We start from the raw sequence: 12018 nt of genomic DNA, 5'->3' as shown, positions 1-12018 counted from the left end.
AACTTGGGACCGCAGATACCACTTGGAACCCTGCAGTGCAAAAAAGCCATTTCCGCCAAGGGCTTTCTGAACAGCTGAAGGGTGAGCTTGCCAGAGTAGATACTCCTAAGGATTCCAAGGCATTCGTCCAATTTTGTATCTAAATTGATCAGACTTACAGAAAGGAGGGAGGAGAGACTGGGATTGTTCAGAAGTAATGGTGACATGCGTTTCTCTGCCTCTCCTAATCCATTTGTTCAGCGGGATTCCAAAGTTTCTTCAGATTCTAACTAACTTAGCAATCCCTCCATCAACTGGGGAGCACAAACTATAGATTTACGCCCCCCCCCCCCCCATTGCAATGAATACTTTAAGGAACTTTATCAAACAAGTTTTCTGCTGATCAAGGAGTCACGAGTGGCCGTGCAGTCATGGGACAACCTGCCTCCACAATATCATGCATTCCCGGATATCTATGATAAGAAAAATGCCGATCTATTACCTTCTTGTCTCCCATATAAACGTCCCATTGAGCTGCACCCAGGGGCAGAAATACCTTTTGGTCATCTTTTCAATCTGTCATAACCTGAATTAAGGATGCTTAGGGAGTGGCTTAATGATACTTTAAAGAAGGGCCTTAGACACTCAACATCTTCTGCAAGAGCAGCCCTGTTCTTTGTTGAAAAGAAAGACTCCACCTTGTGTCCATGCATCGATTACAGGGTCTTGAATAACATCACTATTAAAAACCGTTATCCACTCCCCTTGATCGCTGAAATGTTGGAAAGACTCCATTTTGCCAAAATCTTTATAAAACTAGACTTACTGGTGGCATATAACCTTGTCCGCTTGCGTCAAAGAGATGAATGGAAAACTGTCTTTAGAACCGAATATGGGCATTTTGAGTCCTTGGTTAAGCCTTTTCAACACTTCATCAGCCATGTTTTTCAAGATCTGTTGGACCAGTTTGTGATTGCCTATCTGGATAATATTCTCATCTTTTCCGATAACCTGGAGGAGCATTGCAAGCATGTTTTGCACTGTTTCTTAAAGGTTAAGGAATACTTTACATCAAACTGGAGAAATGCGAGTTTGAACGATCCAAGATTCAGTTCTGGTATATATTATTTCTCCAGAAGGAGTGAGCATGTTTCCTGAGAAGATCAAACAGTGGTAGATTGGCCAGCCCCTAGAAGCGTTAAGGAAACACAATGATTTTTTGGGTTTGTCAACTTCTACCGAAAATTCATAAGAAACTTCTCTAAAGTGATAGCACCAATTACACAGCTGAAAAAGAAAGGTGTGGTCATCTGAGGCACAGCTTACTTTAAGGCTGACCATACACTTTACAATTTTCTTATTCAATTTTCTTTAGATTTACCTTCAACTATGTAGTGCAAGGGAATGCCTGATTGCATACACATTGAAAGTGTTTAGGTTTGACCTCATATTATATGGATTTGTTAAATCTAAGGAAAAATTGGATAAGAAATTTGTATAGTGTATGACCAGCCTTAGTACTCTAAAGACTCATCACTTCTGCACTAGGATTAGTACATCCTGATCCCGAACAAACTTTTATCATGGAAATGATAAGACTCTCAGACTCTGCTGTGGGAGCTCTCCTTTGTCAGTGAAGTGGAAAAAAGATGCGGCTTCATCCTTGATCTCTTCAGCCGAAAGGAATTATGACATTGGGAATAAAGAGCTGTTAGCAATTAAGGAAGCCCTTTCTGAATGTAGGCATCTGCTGGAAGGGGCTAATCTTCCAGACAACAACGTTGGTCTCTATTCTTTTCCAGATTAAATTTTATTATCTCGTATCGACCTCGATCAAGGGGTGGTAAGGCCGATGGCCTATCAAGGATGCTGTCTGAGGCCTCTCCAGGAAGGCGACTCTGAATGTACAATCCTACCTCAAAAGAACTTCCTAGGGGCCACAAGTTCCAAGACATTCTTGGTTCTCCTCAGAGGGGTATGAGAATGACTCGCTTCTTTATCATCTCCTAAGGACATTACCCTGCAATACAAGAATGGCTTTTGTACTCAAGCACATCGTCTCTATGTACCTAAATCTGCTCAGGTTGAAGCCCTCAGGTTAGTTTATGACTCTAAACTTGAGGGGCATTTTGGGATTTCTAAGACAGAAGAACTTTTGTCACGTTCCTTTTGGTGGTCTGGTTACAAGAGAGATGGCAGAAGCTATGTGGCCACATGCCTGAGCTGTGCATGCAATAAGACATCCCAAGCTTCTCTATTGGGGTTGCTCCAGCTGCTCCCTGTTCCATCAAGACAGTAGGGGTCAATTTCTATGGACTTTGTGGTCGATTTACTTTTCTGAAAAGAAAGGACCACTGTCTTGGTAGTCATTGTCTCACTAAGATGGCTCTTTTTTACCAGTCAAGGGGGTACAAACTGCGGAGTTGATGGTCGAGAAATCTTTAAACTGCATAGAATTCCTGATGATGTGGTGTCGGTTTATCTCAAGTGCGGTTTATCTCAAAATTTTAGAAAAGCTTTTGTTAAGCCTTAGGTGTAACTATTATCCTGTCCTCTGCTTTTCATCCTCAGTCTAATGGTCGGACCGAGAGCATCAATCAAACTCTGGAGCAGTACCTTCAATGTTTTGTCAGTTATCTTCAGGATGACTGGGTGGACTTTCTTCCTACGGCAGAGTTTGCTTTTAACAATTCTAAACATAACTCCACTTCTCAAAGTCCTTTTTATCTAAACACTGGGTATCATCCAGTTTTTATTCCTGATCTCCCCATCTCAACTCCGGTTCTTGCTGTTACCAATAGACTAAGTACATTACAGGAGATTCGGGAAAGTCAGAGCCTAGACTTGAACCTGGGACCTCTGCTGTGACTGGCAATGACTCTTCTCGCTGAGCAGCTGGACAGCACCCTCTCTGATTCATTGGACATCCCTGCCTTGTGCCTTGACTTCTTGTGAACCCTAAACTCCTTGCTCCTCCCATGAACTTCCTGATTTAAGCCATGTCTCTGCACTTTCTGTTTGCCAGATTATTGTGCTCTCTTCAGCCAATATCGTGCTCTGTCTTCTCTGCTGCCATCCATATCTTTGCTGCCACTGATTACCTACCCTTGGCTTGTTCCTCGACTACGCTTATGCCTGATCCCAACCTGCAACTACTTGTTACTGACCTTTTTGGCTTGTTTACTGACTGCGCTTCTATTTAATCCTTACCTGGTATATCCGCTTCTAGACCCTGGCCTTCTCGCATCCTGGTGGGGAGATCCTGAGGACCGCAACCTGGTACTAACACTCAGCTAAATCTATCTCCACCATCAGGAGCTATGGTGAACGCTGGTTAGTACTTAGACCCCGCACCTCAGATGAGCCCATGTCATCCACCAGGGTGACTTGCTTATCTCGCTGTCGGTGGAACCTGCTACTGCTGTAGCAACTGGTTTTCAAGCCTGGCCCCCCCATCGTGACATTCTGTTTGCCTTTTAGTGCTGATAGAATATAACTGGCAATTCTCAAGCACCACCAACTGATCATGTTGTTTTCCATCTTAAAGCCTATCGTTATACAGTTTTTTTGCTTTAGATAGTTGGGGGGATTAGTTTGCTAACCTTTTTCTTTTATTTTATCTTTAATCCCACTGGGGATGGGATGGGACTGACACAATTTTTATCATATTAAAAAAAAAAAAAAAAAAACAACCCACTTAACTAAAAATAATGTGCAGTAATACGTTTTTTTTTTTATATAGTATTGCACTCGCATAATAAGGTAACATAATGTCATAAAAACTGTTAACCTTCAGCTCGTACCAAATTGATTGAACGTGTGTGAGGGGAAGTAGGGGTCAAAACCATGTGCCCATGGAGGGTATCATCCTTTTTTGAAGTATATATAGAAAAGCAAAAAGTAAATAGGATCTTATATACTCCTCCATAGCACAGACAAATGCACTGCATATATAAACAATACAAAAATGTTTTATTAATAAAATATCTAAAACATACAACATGTAAAGTACGCTTGCATATTGATTCTACCATCTATGACCACTGTGAAACTGTGTGGTATATGATCGATATACAGAATTTAGGTCTACGTGTTTCGCAATAAAGTACCGCTTCTTTGGGACCATAGAAAATGTTTCTAAAGGTAGAAAAACATATATCAGTGAAATTTGTATCATAATATATTCATTGAATAATTTAATTCATTGAATAAACCTTCAGCTCGTAGTACGCAGTCCCGTCTCGCTTCCGGTTTTGGCGCCTACATCACCTGGCTCCGTCCTAATGCGTTAGTAGTTAGTGGTGTTTGATGATGCATTATTTTAACCATTTTACTGCCATAGACCTAAAGTATATGGCAATCAAAGGGAGAAATAGGTAGCGCTGCCTGAGGAACAAACTACGCATGTATCCAAGCAGTAGATAAAAATACGGATCTGTAGTAAAATGCTACTAGAATAATGTGTTGTGTCTATAAGAAATAGTAACAAAGTACAATAAACAATCATAAAAGCAAAATAGTTCATAAAGTGCTCAGTGCAAAATATTCTCGACAAAAAAAAGAAGTATGCAAAATGTTAAAAATATTTCAATTGATTTCATAAATCCAAAGAAAAGTCCATCAAGTTATAGAGTGCCAAAATGAAAACTCTGAGCCAGTGATTTGCAATCTTCAGTGATCAACTGTGAGTGTGGATACACTAGTGCTACTCCTTAAGAGATTGGCATTTGTGGTCCATATCAGAGGTCTCTACTGTTGGGCATATATAGGAGAAGACCTACAGTTATGTGATCGATGCCTATGACCCCTGCAGGGGTTCCTCTTTTTGGTGAGTGCAGACTAGTGTATCCACACTCACGGGTGATCACTGAAGATAGCACTGGCACCGAGTTTTGATTTTCACACTCTATCATGTGATGGACTTTTGTGGAAAAGTCATTGCGACTACAAACTAGGGGAAAGGTTTGTTATTTTTATTTTTTGTCTACTAGTAATGGCGGCGATCAGCGATTTTTAGTGGGACTGCATCATTGTGGCGGACAGATCGGACCCCTAACTGACATTTTTGACACTTTTGGGGGGACCAGTGACATTACTACAGTAATCAGTGCTGAAAAAAAAGGAATGTTACTGTAATGACACTGGCAAGGAAGGGGTTAACCTAGGGGTGATCAAAGGGTTAAATGTAAGCCTAGAGGAGTGTTTTCTAACTGTGGGGGGGAGGGACTTGTAAAATGATCACAGAGACCTGTGCTCCTATATAGAAGGATCACAGGCGCTCTGTGATCATTTCAGAGAGAACAACAGTCGGCTGTTCGTCGGGGAGCAATCGCAGGTGCCAGGCGGCAGTTGGTGCTGCCGCTCCTGTGCATCAGAATCCCCACTGCCCCCAGGACTGCTCCCGCGAGCCGACGTACATCAGTTTGCGCAGCCGAGCCAGCCTGCCGCAATAAATCTGCGGCAGGCGGTCGGCAAGGGGTTAATCGATTGAAAGAATTTTTTTTAACATACTTCTTTTTTTGTTGAGCATTTATTTATATATATATATATATATATATATATATATATATATATATAATTCCTAATTGACTTGCTACTGTCACCGTATTGGCACTAAGTTACTTTATATTGACACTTGTTCCTCAGGCAGCGCCACCTATTCCTCCCTTTGATTTCCATCATTCATATCCCTTTATCGTGATATGTAAGGTAGGCTACAGCCTGTCACTTATATCCCAGCGCAAAAAATATCCTTTTTCATAAAGTATATGGCGGCACAGAAATGTTTCCAGCTGGCCAGGTCAGTATGCCTTACATTGGCTGCATTTTCCATTCTGCTGTAAGCTCAAGATAACTTTAGTTACCACGAACCTTCAGCAGAATTGTTCAGCAGATTCTGCTGAACAAAAGAATAGTTGTGATCAGTGCTGAGTAGCCACCCCTGCGTGTTCCCAGCACAGTCATCGGCATACTTGTGATTGGGCTCTTAAAGGGTCGGGAGGCAGTGGCAGGAGAGGATTAAGCTTTACAATCACTTTAATCTCAGCAAAGCATAAAGAACTGCCTACATGGCTTCAAAAAAACAATTATATTCAAACATACACTGGAAAATTAGAATTGAATAGTGAAAATTTGCATCAGGCAAACATGGGTTGATGATAATTATTGATTAAATATTACGTTAATAATCAGCACTATATCAGCTGTCTATTTATTTATTTTTAAACCGAAAAAGCTGTCTTTATCTACTTTGTAGAAACAAGCATCTATTTCCTCAGAAATGGTGGATACTGTAGGTTGCTTAATCACTTCGCTTTATCTTTGACGACTTTGGAATTTTTGGCTATTTAGCACTAAGTTACTTTAAGTGGCAGTTGCGCAGTTATGCAATTTTGTACGAGAAATTCAATTTTTATAATTTTTTTCACGCAAATAGCTTATTTATTGTGGTAAATAATCACCACTGGGTTTTGTTTTGTTTTTTTTTTGTTTTGTTTTTTACGATATAAACAAAAAATTACCAGAAATTTTGAAAACAAATATTTTCTACTTTCTGTCATATTCAATATACAATAAAATCAAATTGTATCTTAAATTTAGGCCAAAATGTATTTTGCTACATGTCTTTGATGAAAAAAAAACAAAAATGCCATTAAGCCCCGGTTCACACTTATGCGAGTGCAGGGTTCGCATGTAATGTCGGAGCGCACTGCTCCTTCATTACATGCGATCGGCTGTGCGGTGCGAGTTTAGCCATACACTTTGTATGGCTAAATTCGCACCGCACCTGCAGCAAACACGCACAGGACCCTTTTTTGCAGCCGCACAGCGGTTCACACTTGTGCGATCCGATCCTGTGCGAACTGCAAGATCGCACTGCGATATGCGATCAAACTGGGGGTGTCGTTAAGATTACATTGACACCCCCAGCGTATCGCATATGGCAGTGTGAACTGCCGGGGGTGCGTGTGCGATGCGGGAACAGGCTGCGGAATCGCAGCCTTCCCGCATCGCATAAGTGTACAGTGTGTATTGTGGCCCGTCGGTAAATGGTTACTATGTAAGATTAATTGTTTACAAATGTGACATTTTTACTGCCTCACTTTACAGTATCTTTCTTGTCAGTATACAGGAATTGGGTTTATGTATGGAAAATAAATTAAGGTTGTTATGTAGTGCCTAATGAAACTAATTTAACTTAGAAAATTGTTTGGACAGCATTATAACATAATACTTGTTTTGTTGTCTGTTACAGATAAATTAGAGCACACTGAGACAGACATCTGTGGAAAAGGCAAGATGCCTAAGAAGGAATATCTGTCAAAATCCCAAACAAGAAATAGTAAGCGTCAGCAGCTTAGATTAGAAGATACTGAAGATAAAAGCATGTTAACACAAAAGACAATCAAATTAAGCACCCCTGAGATTTCTTCTACATCCACAGAAGGAGAAACACCTGCAAACAGTGTTGCAAGTGAGCTTCAGAAAATTGAGGCAGGAGTTCTAGAAATGAGCCGAGAAGCTCTTGGTACTTCACCATTTAGTGTATATAAAGGACCGAAACTGACTGAAGCTTTGCTGGCAAAGAATATGACCTTAATGAGTCAGCCAACACACACTATTAGCAATACTGTGCCTTGTGCTGAAAGTACACCGTCTTCACCTACAGCCCCACACCCTGTGAAATCTCCCTTGTTTTGTCAGACTTCTTTAAAAGCTCCCTTGCAGATGATTTATAAGCTCCCCGATGGACAGTGTGTCCCAGTTGATCTTCAGAATTCTTCTGTGAAGATTCAGATGCAGCCTGTGGTAGATGCTAAAACTGGAGATAGGCTCATGCAGCAAGTCCTGGTTCTACCTAAAAACCTTTTTATACAGCAAAAAGATGACAGAACACCCCAAGTAAACCAACCTAGTCAATGTGACGTAGCTCATCAGCATTGTGCAATTAATGTGCCATTGTCCAGTTCCACCACAGGCCACACTGGTTCTAGGGCATTGACTTCTTGGCAGAGCAATTTAGGTTCCACTAAATGTGCTACTCTTCCAGTTTCCCAGCCACAAGTTACCACATTTGCAAGCAGTACATCAATGTCAACATGTGAAACATATAAAAACAGAGCTCCAGATTTTCTAGCAACGGTGGCATCATCCAATTACAGCCAGTCCTTACATATTAAGTCTGACTTTGGACGTGTTACATCAAGCACAGGCAATCCTGCTGTGCAAATGGCAAACTCGTCTCCAGTACCTCAAAGGGAAATATCCGAAGCAAAGCAAGAATTAAGAACTGTATGCATTAGAGATTCTCAGTCAATTCTTGTGAGGACACGTGGTGGTAACACTGGTGTTGTAAAAGTACAATCAAACCAAGATCAGGGTGCTTCTGTTATATCTCCTAGTCCTATATTCACTTTTACGCCACAGCTGCAGTCATTCCTGGTGTCAAGAACTAAACCCTCCGCAACTTCTGCTTTCACTCCTGTAACTACATCACAAACCCAACCAGCGTTCTCGTCAGCATCTGTTGGTATAGACCAGGTGACAGAATCAAACACTAACTGGGCACAAGTGCAGCATCCTGCTCCTAGGGTAACTAATCAGACTGTTGGTAACCCTATGCAATCTACCTTTCTTCCAATTGTTTCACAAGCAAGCACTTGTCCTTCTACAAGTTCCATTATTAATACAGCAGCAGGGACTGTAATGCCAATTTCCTGCTGTAGTACCGGGCAGGACTGTAGTGTCATTAGGAAGGATGGAACAGATTTAAAGCAAGCTGAAACCAAGACAGCCAATGTTTCTGTGGTACAGCCTGACAGTACTACTCCATCAAAGAATGATTTTATGAGTGGATCTTCCATACATCAAGTCATGTTACTTACAGCACCTTCAATACATCCACCTGCTACTTCACAAAATGTGGGCATTGTTGCTTCGCCAACATTGGCACAGGCATCATCAAAAAATGTTGTTTTTATTAATACCCAACTTCCAGCCAGTTCAAGTGCAAATATGACATCACTAGCTTCAAAGCAAGCTACTAATACTAATATTGGTAAAACATATATCAGGCCTCCTGAACAGCAGCAGGTTTACCTAATTCCTTCCACCATGGGGTCACCAATAAAAATGAGCTCCCCACCTATTGTTTCTCAAGTTAAAGATGTAAAGATTGGTCTAACCATAGGGCAGACTATTGTTAATAATACTGCTGGCATGAAAAATATTCTACCAATTAACATTTTGCAGAATCGATTGGGAAAAGGAGATGTAGGCAATCGGAAGGAGTCTGCTGTGATAACACCACCTACTCTTTCAAAAGTACACAATGAACAAGTAACAAGTTCTAATATTACTTGTGATTATACTGTAGCTTCTACAAAGGGTTCAGCGTCATGTGCTGTAGTAACACCTGCCAATACAGTCCAGTATAGTGCCACTGAAGGAAAAGGGAATGACTTCATAAAGACTTTAACATCTGTGTCTAGCAGATTACCTACAGCAAGTTTAGGGAGTACTGTTGCCATTTCAACTGTGAAAACTGGGCATCTTTCATCATCTGTTCTGCTGTCAACTAATCCAATGACAAAGCATACATCATCATCATTGCCGCGGCCAGTATCATCAACTTTGCCTGGGTCAACTTCAGGCTCAGGAGCAAATCCTATTGCATCTATATATCAGCCAACATTGAGAGAGAAGAGTGAAAATAATATCTCCATGTCTCAAAGCATTCATAAAACAGTGTCAACAAATCTGACCATCCCTTCAGCCACAATGTCATCTTCTTTGCTACCCACATTATGTAAAACTGGGCCTTGGCATACTTCATCACAGACCTTGCCACCATTGCCTGCATCTACTCTAAATCAAGTTAGGCCACAAATGAATGAATCTTCAGCTCATCATAAACTGGTTATTAACACTAGCACACCACTCGCTCCTGGAACTCAAATCACAATTAATGGTACACGATTTATTGTACCTCCCCAAGGTCTAGGAGCTGGCAGTCACGTGCTGCTACTGTCAACTAATGCTAAGCAAGGACCTCCTTTATTTGGTAGTGCACAAGTGGGCCATGGTCCTGCTGTTGTTAGTACTACAGCACCACAGCCTGCTTTGAAACAAAACATACCACCACGATACCCAGTACAAAAATATACGTGCACTGCTGCACCTGATTTATCCAAGTCTCTACATAATATACAACCTGCATCTCCGATTTTGAATCTAACATCTGGTGATTTCTCTCCATGCTCTATGCCTTTAGTGAACAAAACCCCGTCAACAACTGCACTTCAACCACTTCTTGATCCTTGTATACAAAGCGGAAGGGTTCCACAGCAAACCAACATGGCACCAATATCCAAAGGTACATCATTGACGGAGGCAATCATGTTGAACATTACAAGCCCTCCTAATAATCTCTTGCCTACATCTGCCGTGTCGGAGAGCAAGAGGGAAGATACTGATAGTTTTAGGCATCAGTCCTTAACAACGGATAAGCTGTACACTGTAGCAATGTAAAGCAGACTTAAATATGGGGAAAATAGTACGCTATGTAGCACTTACTTTACTGAACTGACAATGTATTGTTGGTTGTTTCCTATGTTGTTCATGAAGAGTTTAAATGGTTAACCTAAAGTTTTTTTGTTTTTTTTAAAGTTCAGTTTCTTTTCCGTGAACAAGAAAGTTCATTTTCAACAGCCAGTACCATTTTATAGTTTGACCTTTATAGTCTAGCTATTTGCACAATACGTCTTGGAGTTTGTTTAGAACAGTATTTGTCTTTTTACATTTGTAAAGAAAACCAATTTTTTTTCATCAATATTTATGCGTTCTGAACATTTTAGGCGAAATATAAACTTGTATATATTCTTTACCTTTTATCATTCTTAACTAAACCATATGTATAAAGAGCATTGTCTTATTTATGTTTTGTTTACATAATGTATAGTTTTTTAAGTATTTTGGAGATCAGTGTACTGTTTAGCATTAATGCAGACTCCTCTGCATGTAGTAAATAAACAAGAGTCACTGTATTTTTTTGTATGTTTTTGTCTATAGAAAAAGGATTAGTCCTATCTCTATGATCTAATTTTATTGCCAATCTATGTAAATGATTGTATAATACTAGCTTTTCAATAAGGGGAAGGGAATAGATTTTGTGGTTTTATTCCATATTATAAAAATCATTTGTGGTATTAGTTTACATTATAAAAATCAAGGCGAAAAAAAAGAAAAGGCCTATTCAATGCAAGAGTATAAACCCCTCACAATTCTTTTTGCCCAAACCACCAATTTGAGTTAAGATCACAATACCCAGCAGCAAGTTCTTTGGTTGTGAGAGGAAAGTGCACCACTTGGAGGAAACATGCGAAGGTATAGGGACATCATGGAAACCCTGTGCAGATTGTTTTGGTATGGTATGCTATGGTATGGGTGGTATGGCAAGCCAGTCTTGCGCCCCTGTTTCATCGGTTTCACGCAGATATGGTTAACATAGTGAGCAATAACATGCCGCATTGTTGTGTGTAGTACACTCACACTCCCCTCTGTGTTCCTGCCTTTTTTCCTTCAACATGAGGTAGCTTCTTGTCATTGCTCCTATCTGGAAAAGACAAACTGTTTCACCTCAGTTGGTCATTGCTGCCAACTACTGTTAACTATTTGCTTCTGGCTTTTACCCTCCTATCCTTAAGCAGTTAGTTGTAAATAAACCATGGGTTTTACCTAGTGTTTTCTCTTAGTTCTTGTTTACAATATACTTCATGTCCGATTCCAAGCACAAGGCTAGCAGTCCCACTGCATCAGGTTTTTATAGCTGACAATCCACTAACGGTTCCAGGGGCGACCTTAAGTTTCCCTCCTAAAGGACCTGATGCGGATAGCATGGATTTACTTGAGTCAACTCACTCCTTGGTGTCTCCCAAAAGCTCCGTCAGGTGTGCCCCAGCCCTCTCATCTGCTTTATCTGGGGAAGAGTTCTGTGCAGCTGTGCTAGTGGAATTCCAATAAAAAAAAATAAAAAAAACG

The 12018-nt window shown here is 40.6% G+C and overlaps 1 protein-coding gene across 1 annotated transcript in view; it reads left to right on the top strand.

Moving 5' to 3' along the window:
• The window catches only part of BRD10 (bromodomain containing 10), a 76158-nt gene extending 65198 nt beyond the window's left edge, over positions 1 to 10960 (top strand). The window contains exon 8 of the mRNA XM_082272863.1: positions 7235 to 10960. Within this exon, the coding sequence (XP_082128989.1) occupies positions 7235 to 10509 (3275 nt within the window). The 3' untranslated portion in view covers positions 10510 to 10960. The remainder of the gene's footprint in view (positions 1 to 7234) is intronic.
• Positions 10961 to 12018: the final 1058 nt, after the last annotated feature.

This window comes from Pelophylax lessonae (genome assembly GCF_965119305.1).
Source record: "Pelophylax lessonae genome assembly, chromosome: 1".
Taxonomy (NCBI): domain Eukaryota; kingdom Metazoa; phylum Chordata; class Amphibia; order Anura; family Ranidae; genus Pelophylax; species Pelophylax lessonae.
Note: the sequence above shows the minus strand (reverse complement) of the source record. Positions and strands in the feature narration are given on the sequence as shown.